Raw genomic sequence first — 24,389 nt, forward strand, 5'->3', positions numbered from 1 at the left:
TTGTAAAAAGGCGGGGACGCAAATGGATAGGAACTGTGCCAACTACATGTTGATTCAGTCCAAAGACGGTCTCATTTGTTTCGCATGCTTTCAGTGTCCAGTTTCACTAACATGGTGTGTTTGACGTAACCTATTGTCACCCTGGACCATTTAGCTGAAATTAGGCTACTTTATAGCGCATTATATACTCGCTTGATGGGTGAATTCAGATGAATAGATTGAGTTTCAGCCATCGGTGACCCCCATCCATTGTCCGTTTGGATCTGCCATACGTTTTTTTGCTAAATTGGTGGACTAGTAGTGCCAACCATTCAATTAATCTACAGAAAAAAATAACGTGATCATGGAATAATTTAATCCCCAAAAAGCTTTTTCGTCCACGGATCCTCGTTTCTATAGTCGTTGCCAACTAGCACTGCTGTCCAAGTCTCTGAAATCCGTTTTGAGGGGTTATCTCGTGTAAGATAAAAAGAAAACGATATTTGTCAAACCACTTAGGCGAGGTTTTACAGGTATGGGGCTCAGACTGTTCCCAACTCTCCAAATATTATCGTACCCAAACGCCCTTCAGTCCAATTGCCCGTAAGCGTTTACCTCCACTTGCCTAGTCATGGTTAAGAACTATGCTTTTCAAGAGTGAAAAAAACAGAATCGGATTTCAATGGTCGAATTTACAATGGCCCTTTTTGTAAATGGATTTGTTGAAGTAGGAGGACTCATCTTCAATGAGAATGCCCCCCCCCCCCCCCCCCCAAAAAAAAGAAAATGCACTAAGGGCATGCTGTTGTTTTTAAATGTGAGGGGGGATTATAGGTAACATCAAAATTAACCTAGTCTACAATATGTTTATCAAATGCATGATAACATATTGCATGCAATAGGGTATCAATGTGTGGTAGTTAGTGTGAGATACACTTAGTGAAATTGATACAGGTAGGAGTAATGGTTTAACAATGGGAGCCATTATATTTCAATATCCGTCGGGAACTCTGGGAAAATCTGACCGGGTAACCCCTGACCTAGATGTTCTCCCGAATGGTTTCCACCTTTTACGCATGACTCCAAATTCCCTTTGGTGCTTTTTATGTTGCCATAGCTGCAGTATTATAGGCTGCAAATTATAAATTTACCAGGGTGCATTGAATAGTGCTTACAGGAGAGGCGTAAAACAAATATAGGGCCATTAAATAATGATCAATTAGCTCATAAGATGGGTTGGCGCAGGCCTATATCGAAACTCAATACTACTCTACGTGTCTAATCAGAACTTCGTTTCCGTTGTTGTACTCATTGTTTTGATCAAGCATCAGGAAATAAACTCATGGACTCTCAGTTGAGGTGGTCATCAGCGCTAACCCTTCTGAATGGGAATCCTAATCTGAGATGACACCGTGTCGTTAATCATTGCTCTCGATTCCTATCAGTCAAATAAACAAACATCCATTTAAATGTTAATTCCATCAACCTGATTGATTCTGTTTCTGGACATTTCAAATTGATTGGAGGCGGTCATTTTGCCCAGTGGAGCGCGTGCAATAGTTGTTTACTACAGACCAATAATTTGCAGGTAGCCCTTTACACTTGTACCCATATACAGGTTGACCATTGCAGTTTTGGGCACTGATACGCGCCTAAATTGGACACAGTGGCTGTACAGTAACATGCTATACATGAAATCATAGGTCACAGCACTGTATGGGTTTGACTGACAGCAGTTCTGAACTGGAGCACCCGCTAATTGGGCAACTTTAGCTAATTTGTTGTTGTCTGAGTGAGGGACTCAATGTATTTTTAAAGATGAGAGGTTGAGGATGATAATGATAAATACCACTATGATGTCACACATGCAAGCCAAACACCCCCCAGTCCAAATGTGCACTACATGTTTCCATATAAAACTCATGTCATATACAGTGTCAAAGTTTATGATCACTATGATGTACAGTGGGGAGAACAAGTATTTGATACACTGCCGATTTTGCAGGTTTTCCTACTTACAAAGCATGTAGAGGTCTGTAATTTTTATCATAGGTACACTTCAACTGTGAGAGACGGAATCTAAAACAAAAATCCTGAAGATCACATTGTATGACTTTTAAGTAATTAATTTGCATTTTATTGCATGACATAAGTATTTGATACATCAGAAAAGCAGAACTTAATATTTGGTACAGAAACCTTTGTTTGCAATTACAGAGATCATATGTTTCCTGTAGGTCTTGACCAGGTTTGCACACACTGCAGCAGGGATTTTGGCCCACTCCTCCATACAGACCTTCTCCAGATCCTTCAGGTTTCGGGGCTGTCGCTGGGCAATACGGCCTTTCAGCTCCCTCCAAAGATGTTCTATTAGATTCAGGTCTGGAGACTGGCTAGGCCACTCCAGGACCTTGAGATGCTTCTTACGGAGCCACTCCTTAGTTGCCCTGGCTGTGTGTTTCGGGTCGTTGTCATGCTGGAAGACCCAGCCACGACCCATCTTCAATGCTCTTACTGAGGGAAGGAGGTTGTTGGCCAAGATCTCGCGATACATGGCCCCATCCATCCTCCCCTCAATACGGTGCAGTCATCCTGTCCCCTTTGCAGAAAAGCATCCCCAAATAATTATGTTTCCACCTCCATGCTTCACGGTTGGGATGGTGTTCTTGGGGGTTGTACTCATCCTTCTTCTTCCTCCAAACACGGCGAGTGGAGTTTAGACCAAAAAGCTATATTTTTGTCTCATCAGACCACATGAACTTCTCCCATTCCTCCTCTGGATCATCCAGATGGTCATTGGCAAACTTCAGACGGGCCTGGACATGCGCTGGCTTGAGCAGGGGGACCTTGCGTGCACTGCAGGATTTTAATCCATGACGGCGTAGTGTGTTACTAATGGTTTTCTTTGAGACTGTGGTCCCAGCTCTCTTCAGGTCATTGACCAGGTCCTGCCGTGTAGTTCTGGGCTGATCCCTCACCTTCCTCATGATCATTGATGCCCCACGAGGTGAGATCTTGCATGGAGCCCCAGACCGAGGGTGATTGACCGTCATCTTGAACTTCTTCCATTTTCTAATAATTGCGCCAACAGTTGTTGCCTTCTCACCAAGCTGCTTGCCTATTGTCCTGTAGCCCATCCCAGCCTTGTGCAGGTCTACAATTTTATCCCTGATGTCCTTACACAGCTCTCTGGTCTTGGCCATTGTGAAGAGGTTGGAGTCTGTTTGATTGAGTGTGTGGACAGGTGCAGTTAATACAGGTAACGAGTGGAGAACAGGAGGGCTTCTTAAAGAAAAACTAACAGGTCTGTGAGAGCCGGAATTCTTGCTGGTTGGTAGGTGATCAAATACTTATGTCATGCAATAAATTGCAAATTACTTACTTAAAAATCATACAATGTGATTTTCTTGATTTTTGTTTTAGATTCCGTCTCTCACAGTTGAAGTGTACCTATGATAAACATTACAGACCTCTACATGCTTTGTAAGTAGGAAAACCTGCAAAATCTGTAGTGTATCAAACACTTGTTCTCCCCACTGTACATACACTACCTTTCAAAAGTTTGCGGTCACTTAGCTTTTCTTTCGAAAACAAGGATATTTCAATTTTTTTGTCCATTAAAATAACATCAAATTGATCCGAAATACAGTGTAGACATTGTTAATGTTGTAAATGGCTATTGTAGCCAGAAAAGGCTGATATTTAATGGAATATCTACATAGGCATACAGAGGCCCATTATCAGCAACCATCAGTCCTGTGTTCCAATGGTACGTTGTGTTTGCTAATCCAAGTTGATCATTTTAAAAGGCTAATTGATCATTAGAAAACCCTTTTGCAATTATGTTAGCACAGCTGAAAACTGTTGTGCTGATTAAAGAAGCAATAAAACTGGCCTTCCTGGGACTAGTTGAGTATCTGGAGCATCAGCAATTGTGGGTTCGATTACAGGCCCAAAATGGCCAGAAACAAAGAACATTATTCTGAAACTCGTCAGTCTATTCTTGTTCTGAGAAATGAAGGCTATTCCATGCGAGAAATTGCCAAGAAACTGAAGAGCGCAAACTCTAACCAGAATAGAAATAGGAGTGGGAGGCCCCGGTGCACAACTGAGCAAGAGGACAAATACATTAGTGTCTAATTTGAGAAACAGATGCCTCACTGGTCCTCAACTGGCAGCTTCATTAAATAGTACCCGCAAAACACCAGTCTCAACGTCAACAGTGAAGAGGCGACTCCGGGATGCTGACCTTCTAGGCAGAGTTGCAAAGAAAAAGCCATATCTCAGACTGCCCATCTTAATATTTCCTTTTTATTGGCCAGTCTGAGATATGGCAATAAAAAGAAAAGATTAAGATGGGCAAAATAACACATACACTGGACTTTTTCTTTACAACTCTGCCTAGAAGGTCAGCATCCCGGAGTCGCCTCTTCACTGTTGACGTTGAGACTGGTGTTTTGCGGGTACTATTTAATGAAGCTGCCAGTTGAGGACCTGTGAGGCAATACTAATGTATTTGTCCTCTTGCTCAGTTGTGCACCGGGGCCTCCCACTCCTCTTTCTATTCTGGTTAGAGCCAGTTTGCGCTGTTCTGTGAAGGGAGTAGTACACAGCATTGTACGAGATCTTCAGTTTCTTGGCAATTTCTCGCATGGAATAGCCTCCATTTCTCAGAACAAGAATAGACTGATGAGTTTCAGAAGAAAGTTATTTGTTTCTGGCCATTTTGGGCCTGTAATCAAACCCACAATTGCTGATGCTCCAGATACTCAACTAGTCTCAAGAAGGCCAGTTTTATTGTTTAATCAGCACAACAGTTTTCAGCTGTACAAACATAATTGCAAAAGGGTTTTCTAATGATCAATTAACCTTTTAAAATGATCAACTTGGATTAGCAAACACAACGTACCATTGGAACACAGGACTGATGGTTGCTGATAATGGGCCTCTGTACGCCTATGTAGATATTCCATTAAATATCAGCCATTTCAAGCTACAATAGCCATTTACAACATTAGAAATGTCTACACTGTATTTCTGATCAATTTGATGTTATTTTAAATGGACAAAATAATTGCTTTTCTTTCGAAAACAAGGACATTTCTAAGTGACCCCAAACTTTTGAACGGTAGTGTAGTTAGTTACAAGATGACATGGCGTCATACTCTGGGTTGTTCTGAACAGAATGAGCCTGTTTGTCTATTGTGATAAATTCGCCGCTGAACATGCACACCACAATTACGATCAGTTTCTCTGAATTGCCCTGTGAAAGCCTAACACTAAGATTGTACTTTATAACTTAGCTAGTCATGTTAGCAACAGAACAAGCTTTCAAATGATGCCCACCTGACCCAGATTGCGATTTACACTGAGTGTACAAAACATTGACATAGACTGACCAGGTGAAAGCTATGATCCATTGTTGATGTCACCAGTTAAATGCACTTCAAACAGTGTAGATGAAGGTGAGGAGACAGGTTAAATAATGATTTTTAAGCCTTGAGACATGGATTGTGTGTGTGCCATTCAGAGGGTGAATGGGCAAAACAAAAGTTAACTGCCTTTGAACGGGGTATGGTAGTAGGTGCCAGGCACAGGAGGTTGGTGACACCTGAATTGGGGAGGATGGGCTCGTGGTAATGGCTGGAGCGGAGTCTGTGGAAAGGTATCAAATACATGGTTTCCATGTGTTTGATGCCATTCCATTTACTCCGTTCCAGCCATTATGAGCCATCCTCCCCTCAGCAGCCTCCACTGGTGCCAGGCGCACCAGTTTGAGTATGTCAAGAACAGCAATGCTGCTGGGTTTTTCATGCTCAACAGTTTCCCCATGTATACCAAGAATGGTCCACCACCCAAAGGACATACAGCCAACTTGACAACTGTGGGAAGATTTGGAGTCAACATTAGCCAGCATCCATGTGAAACGCTTTCGACACCTTTTAGTCCATGCCCCGACGAATTGTGGCTGTTCTGAGGGCAAAAGATGGTGCAACTCAATATTAGGAAGGTGTTCCTAATGTTTTGGGCAGTTTTTGGTTCGCGGAAACAACAGTAATTGTGTGATGTTGGGGATACAGGTCTGTGTTCCAAACAAAACAACTACACGTGTGCTTGCTCTAGCTCCTCAATGGCACAGCTAGAAGAGAAAATAAATAAAAAATAAGTGCATTGAAATGACTTAGGAACTGTGCACACTTTGGAGAGTTGTGTGGCCACGTGGAGTTAGGACTAGTCCTCTCACTACCACACATTTTCCAGGAATATTCTGATGTTACTGAATCTATCCAGAGTCTTTTCAGATTTTGTTATCAACAAATGCGGTGAAAAGTACAGGAACTGTAAAATGCACATAAAATCAACAGTGTAATATTTAATTCAGTCTTGTGTCAGGTGAACTGTTGTCCTCAACTTTGGTTTAATAATTTCCCCATTATCTCCAAACTGTTCCCTTTCAATTGCTACCACAGTTATGCATATGATTTTCATATACTTCTGTAAGAAACATTTCCATTTTGCCCTATCCCTATAGGCCAATTCCCACGAGTGTAAAGGGTTAAGGTGTCTTGCTCAAATGTATCTTATTGCAGCTATTATTAAAGGGTATTTGATTTTACAACCATCTTGCAGGTTTAGGCCTGTACATTTCCAGGTAGGCCTACAGATTTTCTCAAGGAGATTAGGAGATTATAATAATTGATCCCACAACTCTTAGACAACTACAGTATAGCTCATCTTGATGCAACAAAAACCTTGATGATTATTTGTGACCCAATGAGTGGAAGAAGTTTGTCCACTTAAATAACCTATTAGTCTCACATACCGTATTAAATAAATAAAGACACTCAAGTTCATATCAATAATTTTGACGGTTAGGCTTTTTGCCAACAATACAGGAAAACAAGGATGACATTAGCTACAAACCATTATTTATTTAGCAAAAAGTTGAAAAGATTTTACAGAATTTAAGCACACATTTACACTGTTAATAGCACAATGGCTTTGTGACTCACAAATACACATGTGATTCAAAAACATATACAAAGAACAATTAAAGCACTTAAAAAGCTTTGGTAATTGATCAAATATAATATGCATATTTAAAATAAATCCTGAATATGATCAATTTATTAACACAAAAGTCAGTCAAACTGTTGTCATTCACTTTATGTTGAGGCTTTAGTACTGTAAATGAAACAAAAATAATTGCATTCAGCAATAGGTACTTAGTTATCTATTATTGGTAGTTATGCAATACAATGATATTTTGAAATTGAGGGAGAAGTATTGGATGGAACAAATACTAACAATACAGTTCACAATATCGATTCATAAGACCATCTTCATTAACATTTTGACATCTTACCTTAACATCTCACCCGAGCATCGATATGAGCATAACACCTCCCATGAACTGGGTAAACAGGAGGACGGGGGTGAGGAACGACCACACAGGCCACAGAGCTATATTAAAACTGGGGAGAATAAATAAAAAATGTGCTTGACCAAAATCATTCTGATCACCATTGGAGATTTTGTAAAATAGGCTAACAACTTACTAACCAAAAGCATTATGTAGCTAGCTAGCTATGCCATGTGTATCCATTCACATAGATCAGTAACAGGGTATGCTTTAAGGAATATTAAGGTACTTTTTTGCGAAGATTTCAGGAAGGCTGCCGTGCTACAGCAAACAAAGAAAACTAGGAGGAGTGCTCGACAACAATGACAAAAATCCAACAAAAAGGGCTTACCCAAGGAAAAACTTCCAAAAGGAATAATTTCAGGCAGAGAGGAGTTGGAGAACTCAACAACAAAAAAGAGAGATTCATTTCTTATTTTCTCACTTGAATCCACTGTTGAGGATGAACAAGAAAATCATCTCTTTTGTAAGCCCTTTTGTTACTTTTTGCAAAGTTCAGGGGTGGGTTTCCTACAGCCTTCGCAGCTAAAGTAATATATTATTTATTTGCACAACCCAGCCACAAGAGAGTAACTATTATAAAAATGTATGTTTGACGGTTAATCTTCTATGCATGAACTAATGACATTCGTAAAATAAAGCACTCTGCACTTCTACAAGAGGCGTAAGTTAAAGTCGGCAAAAACATACTTTATGTTAGAAACACATCCCATGTCAGTTTTGAGGATGTAAATGTCATTGAAAGAGTATTACCTGCATGATGCTGCAATAAAGGCTGCTGTGGTGATAGGGGCAATAGCAGGGTATTCCTGGTCGTAGTGCTTTATGCCCTTGAACCACTCCAGGTATACGATGCAAAATGTGGCCAAAGATAGGCATATTCCCAACAGTATCACACCAACATTGAACCACCAGCTGGAAAACAAAACACATAAGCAGCAAATACATGACAGGAACTTGAGGTTTGATTCTTCGGGAAATGCAGTAATCATAAATGCGTTTCTGCAAACATTGAGTATTAAGATAATCCTGCATGAATAAAATGTGCCTAACCAAAAAAGACCAAATAAGCACAAAATTTGGGACTTTTCCAATTACATTGACCAATCTACACCTTAGTAACTTAAGACCAAATATTGGATATTTTCTGGCCAGTGGAAATCACTTCAATAAGAGAAAATCCAGAAACTAAATTCTCAAGTCTGGATCCAGGCTAACAACCCATTTGATTAGCCTACTAATCACAGATGACCTACTGCAAAGGCATACACACACACTATTCTTTTCAAACTAGCTGGATTGATTTGCGTAAAAAATATTTTTTCATCACCTTTTGATATCCTCATTCTCCATGAGGACCCGGAGGAAGTCAAAATAGTAAGTCAACCCAACAGACGCCACAATCCAGAACACGGAATGGCGGTTGATCCGAGAGAGTGGTTTGGCATCTTTCTCTTCTTGACCTGCAGGTTTGAGACAAAATGCCATGGTCACTGGTAATGCAGTAGGCCTATATCATCACTTATTCAGTTGATTTCTCAAAAGAAACAGCAAAGGCCTACAGTGACTGTGTGTAATTGCTCTCACAGTTTAGTGTTTAGAGATTTGTTGAAGGGTGCCACACAATCTAGCTAGGCCTATGTATGATGATAGCCTAGGCTACAGTCCTCTGTAGCTCAATTGGTAGAGCATGGTGCTTGTAACGCCAGGGTAGTGGGTTCGATCCCTGGTACCACCCATAAGTAAAAATGTATGCACGCATGACTGTAAGTCGCTTTGGATAAAAGCGTCTGCTAAATGGCATATTATTATTATTATTATTATCATTGAGTTTAATGCTGAATAGCGTCAGTCTGCCAAGGGGTTATAAAACTAGATTGAATTTACAACAGAATGAGAACAGAAGGTGCCCAATCCGCACCTTTTAAGGTTCAAGATATTTCAAGATGAAACAGATAGCACGAGGGGCAGTAGGCGATAAGATAATTTTTTGGAAAGCCTATTAATCTCTATAATTTAGCAGTTGATTAAATGTATCAGAGACAGCAGTTGGCTGGGGAAGTGGACAAGCTGCGAGGTCTGTCCTCAGGTATGAACCCAGTGCACTGGGGTTGGAACAAAAATCTCCTTTACTTGAAAATCAGGCCAACCAAGATGCAGCTGTCTCATACTAGACAGCTCAAATAGCAACTTCAAGGGTAATTTAATAGTATTCAAAAATAAGGGAATATTTCACATGAATAATGTTGCATAAAATATTGCCAGTGTAAAAGAATACCATGTACTGAACCATCCAGCCAATGTTGGGTCTGCTGTTTCTTTTAATGCATATCAGTTTACGCAAGCACTGGGCTGAGTCTTGAGTATGGTCCAGAAGTATAGTCTGAAACTATCATGTTGCTGCAGTGCTGACACAGCATTTGCACAGTCAAAACAATCAAGAATCAGTGGCATGTTGCCCAGTTTGAGCCTGAAGATAAGACAATTGTTCTCTCTGTTGTCAAATCTGCTTACTGGACCTCCTGTATGTTGGCTATATTTAAGTGAAGCCGTGGTTTGGAGGATATATTGGCCCGTGTTGTTAGGTCCGAGACAAATACAACTGTTAGAAACATTAAAATAATGATTGACATTTTCATAAAAAATGTTATTTTGATGAATGTATTCATACTATTTCATCCTTCCACGAGGATATAGTCCCGAGGTTGCTACCCAAGCCGTCTGGTCGTTCGTTCGATAGCATTGTTTCCAGCCAAGGTTCACTGGTTGTTAATTTGATTGGAAGGTTGCTATGGCAAACAAAAATGGTTGTTATGGAGTAGCGGTTGGAACTGAAATTATTTTCCAATCGTTTCGACCCACTATCCCGACCTGCATATTAAAGCTCTGAACTGGTTCAAACCAGAAATTAGTACCAGTTTAAATAATTCCTTTCCGTTCCTTTTTTAACTTGTGAAATCGACAGTTTTTACATTTAACTAACTAGATACCTAGCTAGCTACGGAGAAACAGTTTTCCTGAAATTGGGCTACTTTGAAAACGATGTAGAGGGTGAAAAATGTATTGGTCGCAGGTGGAGGGTTTTTGGGCTACTTCTAAACTGCACGGCGGCCGCCATGGCATTATATTTATGTTACCTGCTGCTGCTATGAGGCAGTGAGCAGGCTGTTACTGAGCGAGTGAATGGTGGGGAGGGCCGGAGGGGGTGTGTGTGAAGACCACTCGTTGATATTCCACACCTCCTCGGGCCTTATTGCTTAATCATAAGTCAAAACAGGTTAAATTGACGGGAAATGATCTGGAGAGTTTAATAAGCGCAATTTATATTTTCTCTTGCAATATTCTTTAACTCGCAAGAATGATAATTGATGGAAAACCGAATTCTGCTTCTTCGCATACGTCGATATTCCTTCTTAATTCGCTCGATTACGTTATGAAAAAGGGTTTATTGGATAAATGTGGCAACTCCTCTCTTGCTGCGAAAACACACATTTGGGCTAGTTTTATGCCTTTTGGGCAGGTTCAGAGGTCATATGGTTAGACATTTGTTTGACCTGGCAACCCTGAATGTACTTTATATTCGAGACAATCCTAGCTAGACGTAGCTAGGATTTTCCTTACAGAAAAATGACATGCTAGATAGCCTCGACTTTAGCAAGCTAGCTAGTAGTTAGTTACATTAATCGCAATTAGAAATGGGAAAGTTGAATATGATAGGCAACGACAGTACAAATAAGTTATTTACGATTCATTCATTGATTTGTTACTTTCGTGAAACTCAGTTCTCTGTGCAAGCTACGAGCGTATTTTAATGGCTAACATTTACGTCATTTAGCAGACGCTCTTATCCCGAGCGACTTACAAATTGGACGTCTGCAGTTAACTTTACTTACTCTTTTCGTTGCGGTCACCTGCTGAAAACCCTTGCATGAGAAGTTCAGCATCTTTCTTGAATCTGTTTCGTAGATTTACGAAATCACTATCAGCAAGCATGTTTGATATCAGGCTGTTTTTGTCTTGTCTGACTGGCTAGCTGTGGCTAACACTTCCTGTTCCTTCGTTTGCCTGTGACGTTTATTTAATGCGACAGTCGTAGTGGGGTGAATCAAATGCAGAGGCAGTGAAGAGGTAGATATTTACTAGTACAGACTCAGAGGGATAGGCCAACAAGTGATATGTTTCAGTAAGGTTGGTTTTTTAGCGTTTATAGCAATGGTTATTAATTGTACTGCAGGGATGGAACGTAAGTCGAAGAAAATGGAGGTTGTGGTGGCAGGTGCAGAGAGTTATTTGGGTGTGCGAGACTTGACATCTGAAGAGTTAAAGGGAGTGTTAAGTGGTGTTAATTATTAATAAATATAAATAATTTGTGCGTGTTGTGTTAGATGGTAGGGTATTTCTTTATTTTATTTTCAAGCAAAATATAAGGGAGTTGTACTCCAGTCTAGTAGGTGGCGGTAATGCAACAAATTGGATGCCAACCGCCGTTAAACCTCATTGAAGAAGAAGAAGACGAAGAAGGGGTGAATCAAAGATCATAGGCACGTTCCTCTGCCCAGGCGTTGCTGAAGCATGCCAAATCTTACAATGCCTGGATAGGTGTTTTAAGTATCAGCCAACCACATCATAGTTATAGAAAGCAATAGTAATGGTGTCTTTTTGTAGACACTGACGAAGGCTAACTCTGCCAAAGCCTAGGGGGAAATGAATGTTTTTTTTGGGATAAACACCGAAATAAGGGCTGTGGTCAACATGGAGAGATCTTAAACGTTTGTTCTGATATCTCATCAGCTAACGTTACTCTGTGAATTTTGAAACATTTATGTAATCAAAACAAGTAAAACGCTAACAATGTGCTAACATGTAAAAAATAAAACTACATCTCAGGTCGCATGCCTTTGATGTATAGCTAACAATAAAACGAGCACCGTCCTGCTGAAGAGATATGGTTGCAGCCTGGAGCATAAAAATATACCATCCTTGCATTTTCGTTAGAGCTGGTAAGCAGAAAGCTAATTAGCTTTTTGGCATACTGTAGCGTAGGCTAGTTTGCGTGATGTGAAATGTAGTTCCATTTCTCTGACAGTTTGCAACTGACTTATTTTGAGCACATAAAGGCTTCATAATTCATAAAGGTCATGTTAACTGACTGATTTTAACCCATAGAACAAAACGTATAAGATCTCCTAAACCTGTGTTAACCTCTGACCTAATTTCTGGTGTATATCCCAAAACCCCATTAATTTCCCCATTCATAGGAATGCCCAACACACCAGAAGTAGAAAATGCTAACTCAGTACTGGTTTTTAGGACTACAAGCTGGCGAGCTTTATTGACAAGATAGTCGAGTTGTTGTAGAAAAATCTGCTCTTGTAGTCGAAAACTGTTAAACATTCACCCAGGGTTTATTCAATAGTGACCTGCGCAGGGAAGACCTTTTCTGGACACAGCCAGCATTGGACTCTCTTAGACATAAATACATTTTAGCTTATATAGGCAAGGAACATCTGGTTCAGATCAGCATTCTCCTCTCTACTGAGTTTTCTTGGCAAGCTTATCTATTATATAAGACATACAGTTGAAGTCGTAAGTTTACATACACTTAGGTTGGAGTCATTAAAACTCGTTTTTCAACCACTCCACAAATGTCTTGTTAACAAACTATAGTTTTGGCAAGTCGGTTAGGACATCTACTTTGTGCATGACACAAGTAATTTTTCCAACAATTTTTTACAGACAGATTATTTCACTTATAATTCACTGTATCACAATTCCAGTGGGTCAGAAGTTTACATACACTAAGTTGACTGTGCCTTTAAACAGCTTGGAAAATTCCAGAAAATGATGTCATGGCGTTAGAAGCTTCTGGTAGGCTAATTGACATCATTTGAGTCAATTGGAGGTGTACCTGTGGATGTATTTCAAGGCCTACCTTCAAACTCAGTGCCTCTTTGCTTGACATCATGGGAAAATCAAAAGAAATCAGCCAAGACCTCCGAAAAATATTGTAGACCTCCACAAGTCTGGTTCATCCTTGGGAGCAATTTCCAAACGCCTGAAGGTACTACGTTCATCTGTACAAACAATAGTACGCAAGTATAAACACCATGGGACCACGCAGCCGTCATACCGCTCAGGAAGGAGACACGTTCTGTCTCCTAGAGATGAATGTACTTTGGTGCGAAAAGTGCAAATCAATCCCAGAACAACAGCAAAGGACCTTGTGAAGATGCTGGAGGAAACAGGTACAAAAGTATCTATATTCACTGTAAAACAAGTCCTATATCGACATAACCTGAAAGGCCGCTCAGCAAGGAAGAAGCCACTGCTCCAAAACCGCCATAAAAAAGCCAGACTACGGTTTGCAACTGCACATGGGGACAAAGATCGTACTTTTTGGAGAAATGTCCTCTGGTCTGATGAAACAAAAATAGAACTGTTTGGCCATAATGACCATCGTTATGTTTGGTGGAAAAAGGGGGTTGCTTGCAAGCCGAAGAACACCATCCCAACCGTGATGCACGGGGGTGGCAGCATCATGCTGTGGGGGTGTTTTGCTGCAGGAAGGACTGGTGCACTTCACAAAATAGATGGCATCATGAGGAAGAAAATTATGTGGATATATTGAAGCAACATCTAAAGACATCAGTCAAGAAGTTAAAGCTTGGTCGCAAATGGGTCTTCCAAATGAACAATGACCCCAAGCATACTTCCAAAGTTGTGGCAAAATGTCTTAAGGACAACAAAGTCAAGGTATTGAAGTGGCCATCACAAAGCCCTGACCTCAATCCTACCACAGAGGTACGTTCATTCATACAGAGACTCCTTGACTGGAGTAGAGTTATTGCAACACTTGTATGGAATCATTGGAGGCTGGTGAAGGGAGGACGGCTCATAGTAATGGCTGGAATGGAATCAATGGAACGGTATCAAACACATGGAAACCATGTTTCTAAGTGACACCAGCCTCCACTGTACAGAATCAACTAAAGTGCCTCACTTGCTCAAGAAGCGGTACCAGACATTCAAAGTGGTACCGATACACCAAGTCTGGAACCAACAGGACCCTGAACAGCTTCTACCCCCAAGCCATAAGACTGATAAATAGCTGACAGAATAGTTAACCAATAGCTACCCGGACTATCTGCATTGACCCTTTCTGAACTAACTCTGTGCACACACACTGGACTCTACCCACACACTGTACTCTACCCACACACTGGACTCTACCCACACACTGGACTCTACCCACACACTGGACTCTACCCACACACTGGACTCTACCCACACACTGGACTCTACCCACACACTGGACTCTACCCACACACTGGACTCTACCCACACACTGGACTCTACCCCACACACTGGACTCTACCCCACACACTGGACTCTACCCACACACTGGACTCTACCCACACACTGGACTCTACCACACACTGGACTCTACCACACACTGGACCCTACCCACACCGGACTCTACCACACACTGGACTCTACCCACACACTGGACTCTACCCACACACTGGACTCTACCCACACACTGGACTCTATCCACACACTGGACTCTACCACACACTGGACTCTACCCACACACTGGACTCTACCACACACTGGACTCTACCCACACACTGGACTCTACCCACACACTGGACTCTACCACACACTGGACCCTACCCACACACTGGACTCTACCACACACTGGACTCTACCCACACACTGGACTCTACCCACACACTGGACTCTACCACACACTGGACTCTACCCACACACTGGACTCTATCCACACACTGGACTTTACCACACACTGGACTCTACCACACACTGGACTCTACCCACACACTGGACTCTACCCACACACTGGACTCTACCACACACTGGACTCTACCCACACACTGGACTCTACCCACACACTGGACTCTACCCACACACTGGACTCTACCACACACTGGACTCTACCCACACACTGGACTCTACCCACACACTGGACTCTACCCACACACTGGACTCTACCCACACACTGGACTCTACCCACACACTGGACTCTACCACACACTGGACTCTACCCACACACTGGACTCTACCCACACACTGGACTCTACCCACACACTGGACTCTACCCACACACTGGACTCTACCCACACACTGGACTCTACCCACACACTGGACTCTACCCACACACTGGACTCTACCCACACACTGGACTCTACCCACACACTGGACTCTACCCACACACTGGACTCTACCCACACACTGGACTCTACCCCACACACTGGACTCTACCCCACACACTGGACTCTACCCACACACTGGACTCTACCCACACACTGGACTCTACCCACACACTGGACTCTACCACACACTGGACCCTACCCACACACTGGACTCTACCCTCACACTGGACTCTACCCACACACTGGACTCTACCCACACACTGGACTCTACCCACACACTGGACTCTACCCCACACACTGGACTCTACCCACACACTGGACTCTACCCACACACTGGACTCTACCCACACACTGGACTCTACCCACACACTGGACCCTACCCACACACTGGACTCTACCACACACTGGACTCTACCACACACTGGACTCTATCCACACTCTGGACTCTACCACACACTGGACTCTACCACACACTGGACTCTACCCACACACTGGACTCTACCACACACTGGACTCTACCCACACACTGGACTCTACCACACACTGGACTCTACCACACACTGGACTCTACCCACACACTGGACTCTACCCACACACTGGACTCTACCCACACACTGGACTCTATCCACACACTGGACTCTACCACACACTGGACTCTACCACACACTGGACTCTACCCACACACTGGACTCTACCACACACTGGACTCTACCCACACACTGGACTCTACCCACACACTGGACTCTACCACACACTGGACTCTACCACACACTGGACTCTACCCACACACTGGACTCTACCCACACACTGGACTCTACCCACACACTGGACTCTACCACACACTGGACTCTACCCACACACTGGACTCTACCCACACACTCACACATACTTACATTGACATCCCCCCACACACACACTACATACGCCCACACACACATGCATACTGACACCACACACTCACACACACTCACACACACACACAAACTTTTCACACTCACCACACTGCTACTGTCTATTATCTATCCTGTTGCCTAGTCACTTTACCCCTACCTACAGTATACTGCTGCTACTGTCTATTATCTATCCTGTTGCCTAGTCACTTTACCCCTACCTACAGTATACTGCTGCTACTGTCTATTATCTATCCTGTTGCCTAGTCACTTTACCCCTACCTACAGTATACTGCTGCTACTGTCTATTATCTATCCTGTTGTCTAGTCCCTTTACCCCTACCTACAGTATACTGCTGCTACTGTCTATTATCTATCCTGTTGTCTAGTCACTTTACCCCTACCTACAGTATACTGCTGCTACTGTCTATTATCTATCCTGTTGCCTAGTCACTTTACCCCTACCTACAGTATACTGCTGCTACTGTCTATTATCTATCCTGTTGTCTAGTCCCTTTACCCCTACCTACAGTATACTGCTGCTACTGTCTATTATCTATCCTGTTGTCTAGTCACTTTACCCCTACCTACAGTATACTGCTGCTACTGTCTATTATCTATCCTGTTGTCTAGTCCCTTTACCCCTACCTACAGTATACTGCTGCTACTGTCTATTATCTATCCTATTGTCTAGTCCCTTTACCCCTACCTACAGTATACTGCTGCTACTGTCTATTATCTATCCTGTTGTCTAGTCCCTTTACAGGGGTCAACATACCCATAACATGATGCAGCCACCACTATGCTTGAAGATATGGAGAGTGGTACTCAGTAATGTGTTGTATTGGATTTGCCCCAAACATAACATACACTTTGTATTCAGGACATTTTTTTTGCAGTATTACTTTAGCGCCTTGTTGCCAACAGGACGCATGTTGTGGAATAATTTTTTTCTGTACAGGCTTCCTTCTTTTCACTCTGTCAATTAGGTTGTATTGTGGAGTAACTACAATGTTGTTGATCCATCCTCAGTTTTCTCCTATCACAGCCATTAAACTCTGTAACTTTTTTAATGTCACCATTGGAACGGTTTCCTTCCTCTCCGGCAACTGAGTTAGGAAGGACGCCTTTACCTTTGCAGTGACTGGGTGTATTGATACACCATCCAAAATGTAATTAATGACTTCACCATGCTCAAAGGGATATTCAATATCTGCTTTTTTTTTAACCTATCTACCAATAGGTGCCCTTCTTTGCGAGGCCCTGGAAAACCTCCCTGGTCTGTGTTTGAAATTCACTGCTCGACTGAGGGACCTTACAGATAATTGTATGTGTGGGGTACAGAGATGAGGTAGTCATTCATAATCATGTTAAAATCAGGCTGTAAAACAAACAAAATGTTGAATAAGTCTTATGGACTAATGGGTGGGAATACTTACAGATGGCACTGTAGCTACCTCAATGACCTCTCACCCCTGCACATCGACTTGGTACTAATACTCCCTGTATATAGCCATGTTATTTTCTACTTCCTGTATATAGCCATGTTATTTTCTACTTCCTGTATATAGCCATGTTATTTTCTACTTCCTGTATATAGCCATGTTATTTATGACTTCCTGGATATAGCCATGTTATTTTCTACTTCCTGTATATAGCCATGTTACTTTCTACTCCCTGTATATAGCCATGTTATTTATGACTTCCTGGATATAGCCATGTTACTTTCTACTTCCTGTATATAGCCATGTTATTTTCTACTTCCTGTATATAGCCATGTTATTTTCTACTTCCTGTATATAGCCATGTTATTTTCTACTCCCTGTATATAGCCATGTTATTTTCTACTTCCTGTATATAGCCATGTTATTTTCTACTTCCTGTATATAGCCATGTTATTTTCTACTTCCTGTATATAGCCATGTTATTTTCTACTCCCTGTATATAGCCATGTTATTTATGACTTCCTGGATATAGCCATGTTATTTTCTACTTCCTGTATATAGCCATGTTACTTTCTACTCCCTGTATATAGCCATGTTATTTATGACTTCCTGGATATAGCCATGTTACTTTCTACTTCCTGTATATAGCCATGTTATTTTCTACTTCCTGTATATAGCCATGTTATTTTCTACTCCCTGTATATAGCCATGTTATTTTCTACTTCCTGTATATAGCCATGTTATTTTCTACTTCCTGTATATAGCCATGTTATTTTCTACTCCCTGTATATAGCCATGTTATTTATGACTTCCTGGATATAGCCATGTTACTTTCTACTTCCTGTATATAGCCATGTTATTTTCTACTTCCTGTATATAGCCATGTTATTTTCTACTTCCTGTATATAGCCATGTTATTTTCTACTCCCTGTATATAGCCATGTTATTTATGACTTCCTGTATATAGCCATGTTACTTTCTACTTCCTGTATATAGCCATGTTATTTATGACTTCCTGTATATAGCCATGTTACTTTCTACTTCCTGTATATAGCCATGTTATTTATGACTTCCTGTATATAGCCATGTTACTTTCTACTTCCTGTATATAGCCATGTTACTTTCTACTTCCTGTATATAGCCATGTCATTTTCTACTTCCTGTATATAGCCATGTTACTTTCTACTTCCTGTATATAGCCATGTTACTTTCTACTTCCTGTATATAGCCATGTTATTTTCTACTTCCTGTATATAGCCATGTTATTTTCTACTTCCCGTATATAGCCATGTTACTTTCTACTTCCTGTATATAGCCATGTTATTTTCTACTTCCTGTATATAGCCATGTTACTTTCTACTTCCTGTATATAGCCATGTTAATTCTACTCCCTGTATATAGCCATGTTATTTTCTACTTCCTGTATATAGCCATGTTAATTCTACTCCCATGTTATTTTTTACTCGTTATTCAGTGTGTATTTATTCCATGTCACAATTTCTATTATTATTAATATATATTTATTTTTTCTTTATCTTGAACTCTGCATTGTAAGTAAGCGTTTCACTGTTAGTCTACACCTGTACGAAGCATGTGACAAATACCTGTGTAGCTCAGTTGGTAGAGCATGGCGCTTGCAACGCCAGGGTTGTGGGTTCGTTTCCCACGGGGGACCAGTATGAAAAAATTTATGCACTCACTAACTGTAAGTCGCTCTGGATAAGAGCGTCTGCTAAATGACTAAAATGTAAATGTATAGAAAATGTGAGGACAGAACTGAAAAAGCGTGTGCGAGCAAGGAGGCCTACAAACCTGACTCAGTTACACCAGCTCTGTCAGGAGGAATGGGCCAAAATTCACCCAACTTATTGTGGGAAGCTTGTGGAAGGCTACCCAAAACGTTTGACCCAAGTTAAACAATTTAAAAGCAATGCTTCCAAAAACTAATTGAGTGTATGTAAACTTCTGACCCACTGGGAATGTGACGAAATAAATAAAAGCTGAAATAAATCATTCTCTCTACTATTATACTGACATTTCACATTCTTAAAATAAAGTGGTGATCCTAACTGACCTAAGACAGGGAATGTTAACTAGGATTAAATGTCAGGAATTGTGAAAAACTGAGTTTAAATGTATTTGGCTAAGGTGTATGTAAACTTCCGACTTCAACTGTACATATTGGCATCCAAGAGATAAACACCCCACCCCTCAATGTATAGCAAATAAAATCAAACAAAATGTTATTTGTCACATGCACGTGTTTAGCAGATGTTATAGCGGGTGTAGTGAAATGCTTGTGCTTCTTGCTCCGACAGTGCAATAATATCTCACAAGTAATATCTAACAATTTCACAACATATACCTAATACGCACAAAACTAGTAAGGAATGGAATTTAAGAAAATATACATATATGGACAAGCAATGACAGAGTGGCATGGACTAAGATACAGTAGAATATTATAGAATAGAATGCAGTATATACATATGAGATGAGTAGTGCAATATATGTAAACATTATTAAAGTGACTGTAAACATGATTAAAGTGACTAGTGTTCCATTATTAAATGGGCAGTGATTTCAATAGGCAGCAGCAGCCTCTAATGTGCTAGTGATGGCTATTTAACAGTCTGATGGCCTTGAGATAGAAGCTGTTTTTCATTCTCTCGGTCCCAGCTTTGATGCACCTGTACTGACCTCGCCTTCTGGATGATAGCGGGGGGAACAGGCAGTGGCTCGGGTGGTTGATGTCCTTGATGATATTTTTGGCCTTCCTGTGACATTGGGTGCTCTATGTGTCTTGGAGGGAAGGTAGTTTGCCCCCGATAATGCGTTCGGCAGACCGCACCACCCTCTGGAGAGCCCTGCGGTTCCAGGTGGTGATACAGCCCGACAGGATGCTCTCAATTGTGCATATTTTAATTTATTTATTTCACCTTTATTTAACCAGGTAAGCCAGTTGAGAACAAGTTCTCATTTACAACTGCGACCTGGCCAAGATCAAGCAAACAACAACAACATAGTTACATATGGAATAAACAAAACGTACAGTCAATAACACAATAGAAAATCTATATACAGTGTGTGCAAATGTGGTAAGTTATGGAGGTAAGGCAATTAATAGGCCATAGTGCAAAATAATTACAATTTAGCATTAACACTGGAGTGATAGATGTGCAGAAGATGATGTGCAAATAGAGATACTGTGGTGCAAATGAGCAAAATAAATAACAATATGGGGATGAGGTAGTTGGGTGGGCTAATTACAGATGGGCTGTGTACAGGTGCAGTGATCAGTAAGCTGCTCTGACAACTGATGCTTAAAGTTAGTGAGGGAGGTAAGTGTCTCCAGCTTCAGAGATTTTTGCAGTTTGTTCCAGTCAGAGAACTGGAAGGAATGGTGGCCAAAGGAGGTGTTGGCTTTGGGGATGACCAGTGAGAGATACCTGCTGGAACGCATACTACGGGTGGGTGTTGCTATGGTGACCAATGTAAAAGTTTGTGAGGGTTTTAGGTGCCAAGCCGAATTTCTTCAGCCTCCTGAGGTTGAAGAGGCTCTGTTGCGCCTTCTTCACCACAATGTCTGCGTGGCTGGACCATTTCAGTTTGTCTGTGATGTGTACGCCAAGGAACTTGAAGCTTTCCACCTTCTCCACTGCGGTCCCGTCGGTGTGGATAGGGGGGTGCACCCTCTGCTGTTTCCTGAAGTCCACGATCATCTCCTTTGTTTTATTGACGTTGAGTGAGAGGTTATTTTCCTGGCACCACTCCGCCATGGCCCTCACCTCATCCCTGTAGGCTGTCTCGTCATTGTTGGTAATCAAGCCTACTACTGTTGTGTCGTCTGCAAACTTGATGATTTGAGTTGGAGGCGTGCTTGGCCACGCAGTCATGGGTGAACAGGGAGTACAGGAGGGGGCTGAGTACGTGGGATTGCCACGTTTCATACTCACCTTCAACTTGCATAATAGCTTTACGGTACACAGTACAGTTGTCTAACACAATTGTCATTAAGCTTAATTTTTCCTTCACAGAGTGATCACTAACAATGGAAATACATGTCCTCAAAGATGGAATGCAGGCAAGTCGTTTTTTTCCAAAGTTGCCGAAATGCCATATCAGTGCATTGGTAAGAACCTAACCATTATGAAACTTATTTTAGATCAAATAAGCCTCACATAGCAATAGCAATTACATTTTTTGTTGACCAAATTCGACTCTCATTGACCTCCATACAAAAATTCCTCACTTTGTCACCTTATTTTAGTGGACAGATTTTGTGCGGAGTTAACCCTCTCACTTCTCTTCTTCCTCTCTGGGGGAATGAATTGGTTTTGACTAGAAAGGTTACAGTTTATGTCAGAATAGATTTTTCGTAACAAGTTAGGATAATTTATGCAGCAGGTTAGGAGAATTAACGTAGCAGGTTAGGAAAAGGGTTAGCTAAAATGTTGTTTTGTTTTACACTTTTGATGTCAATTTGACATAAGCTGTATCCTCCATTACAAAACAAAATAGCAGTAAAAGTGCAGTAACTGCAGTCGATTGTGGTATTTTGGACGCAGTAATTGCAGAATAACTGCAGTGTACTGGAATTGAACTGCAATTATACTGCACTGTAAACCGCAGTTGTACGGCAAAATTAATGTAGCATTTGCAGCATACTGCAGTATACTGCACTCTTTTTTTTTGTAAAGGCTTTTTAGACATGACCGAATCAATTCTAGAAAATCTTTTATTAAAGCCATGCTTCAGTCGGATAATGCAGAATCAAAATTTACTGGATATTGTAGACAATTTCTTTGTTAGTGTATGCCAATCAGCGTGTACTCTGTTGTACTTGCAATGTATTTGTTTTTAGTGTCTGACTACCTAAAGATCCAATCTCAAGTCCAAATTGGGAGGGTGTTGTCAACCCAAATGGAATGATGTAAAAACAGGCTGGCTATTTGGTCTGTACTCAATAAATGAAGCTTGGTTTATTAAGGGCTGGTTTCCCAGACAAAGATGAAGCCTAGTCCAGGACTAAAAAGCTTTCAATGGAGATTCTCCATTGAGCATGCTTTTTAGTCCAGCATTAACTTTGGGCTTAATCTGAATGGGTATGCCTATAGCCTACATTTCACAATATGACATTGAAAAGTATGTGAAGAAAAGTATTTAAAAGACAGTTCCAAAAAGACAGACTGCAGAAATGGCTACCTAAGGTGATGAATCCAAGTGTGGAGAAAAACCTGCTCATTGCACACATAATTGGTAAATACAGTACTATATTCTCAGTGGCAGGTAAGGAAGCTTATCTGTTATGTATACTTTTACATATAGGCCTACAGGCTACGTGGCCTGAATGCTACACCGCACAACAACTTAAGTCCTGGCCAAATCACAGATGGCAACTCTGTATCTGGGAGTGCAGGGTAATCAATTATGCTTTTTGATGCCTTATCAAAAAATAGTTGAAACTTGCCTCAACTGATGTTGACATACATCATATTTGACTATCTACAGTGCATTCGGAAAGTATTCAGACCCCTTGACTTTTTCCACATTTTGTTACGTTACAGCCTTATTCTAAAATTCATTAAATTGTTTTTTTCCTTAATCAATCTACACATAATACCCCATAATGACAAAGCAAAAACAGGTTTTTAGAAAAGTTTACAAATGTATAAAAAAATAAAAATGGAAATATCACATTTACATAAGTATTCAGACCCTTTACTCAGTACTTTGTTGAAGCACCTTTGGCAGCGATTACAGCCTCGAGTCTTCTTGGGTATGACACTACAAGCTTGGCACACCTTTATTTGGGGAGTTTCTCCAATTCTTCTCTGCAGATCCTCTCAAGCTCTGTCAGGTTGGATATGGAGCGTCGCTGCACATCTATTTTCAGGTCTCTCCAGAGATGTTCGATCGGGTTCAAGTCTGGGCTCTGGCTGGGCCACTCAAGGACGTTCAGAGACTTGTCCCGAAGCCACTCCTGCATCGTCTTGGCTGTGTGCTTAGGGTCGATGTCCTGTTGGAAGGTGAACCTTTGCCCCAGCCTGAGCAGGTTTTCGTCAAGGATGTCTCTGTACTTTACTCCGTTCATCTTTCCCTCGATCCTGACTAGTCTCCCAGTCCCTGCCGCTGAAAAACACCCCCACAGCATGATGCTGCCACCATGCTTCACCGTACGGATGGTGCCAGGATTCCTCCAGACGTGATGCTTGGCATTCAGGCCAAAGAGTTCAATCTTAGTTTCATCAGACCAGAGAATCTTGTTTCTCATGGTCTGAGAGTCTTTAGATGCCTTTTGGCAAACTCCAAGCGGGCTTTCATGTGCCTTTTACTGAAGAGTGGCTTCTGTCTGGCCACTACCATAAAGGCCTGATTGGTGGACTGTTGCAGAGATGGTTGTCCTTCTGGAAGGTTCTCTCATCTCCACAGAGGAACTCTGGAGCTCTGTCAGAGTGACTATCGGGTTCTTGGTCAACTC

The 24,389-nt window shown here is 41.5% G+C and overlaps 1 protein-coding gene across 1 annotated transcript; it reads right to left on the reverse strand.

Annotated features, from left to right (window-relative positions):
* Positions 1–6,896: 6,896 nt before the first annotated feature.
* tmem128 (transmembrane protein 128) lies at positions 6,897–11,481 on the reverse strand. Its single transcript, XM_084172816.1, has 5 exons — positions 11,296–11,481; positions 8,733–8,865; positions 8,156–8,317; positions 7,346–7,454; positions 6,897–7,164 (listed from the first exon to the last, which is right to left on the reverse strand). The coding sequence occupies exons 1-4, from the start codon at positions 11,393–11,395 to the stop codon at positions 7,355–7,357; spliced, it is 495 nt and encodes a 164-aa protein (XP_084028942.1). The 5' UTR covers positions 11,396–11,481; the 3' UTR covers positions 6,897–7,164; positions 7,346–7,354.
* Between the last annotated feature and the right edge of the window lie 12,908 nt (positions 11,482–24,389).

Source organism: Coregonus lavaretus, assembly GCF_964263955.1.
Source record: "Coregonus lavaretus genome assembly, chromosome: 12".
In the NCBI taxonomy this organism is placed as follows: Eukaryota; Metazoa; Chordata; class Actinopteri; order Salmoniformes; family Salmonidae; genus Coregonus; species Coregonus lavaretus.

Bases quoted from the DNA above. Each gene is read 5' to 3' on its own strand.
- tmem128 (XM_084172816.1), bottom strand. From the start codon at position 11,395: ATGCTTGCTGATAGTGATTTCGTAAATCTACGAAACAGATTCAAGAAA. The intron at 8,318-8,732 runs GTGATGAAAAAA...TTTGTTTTCCAG, and splicing joins GAGAATGAGGATATCAAAAG to CTGGTGGTTCAATGTTGGTG. The intron at 7,455-8,155 runs GTAATACTCTTT...TATTCTCCCCAG, and splicing joins TTTATTGCAGCATCATGCAG to TTTTAATATAGCTCTGTGGC.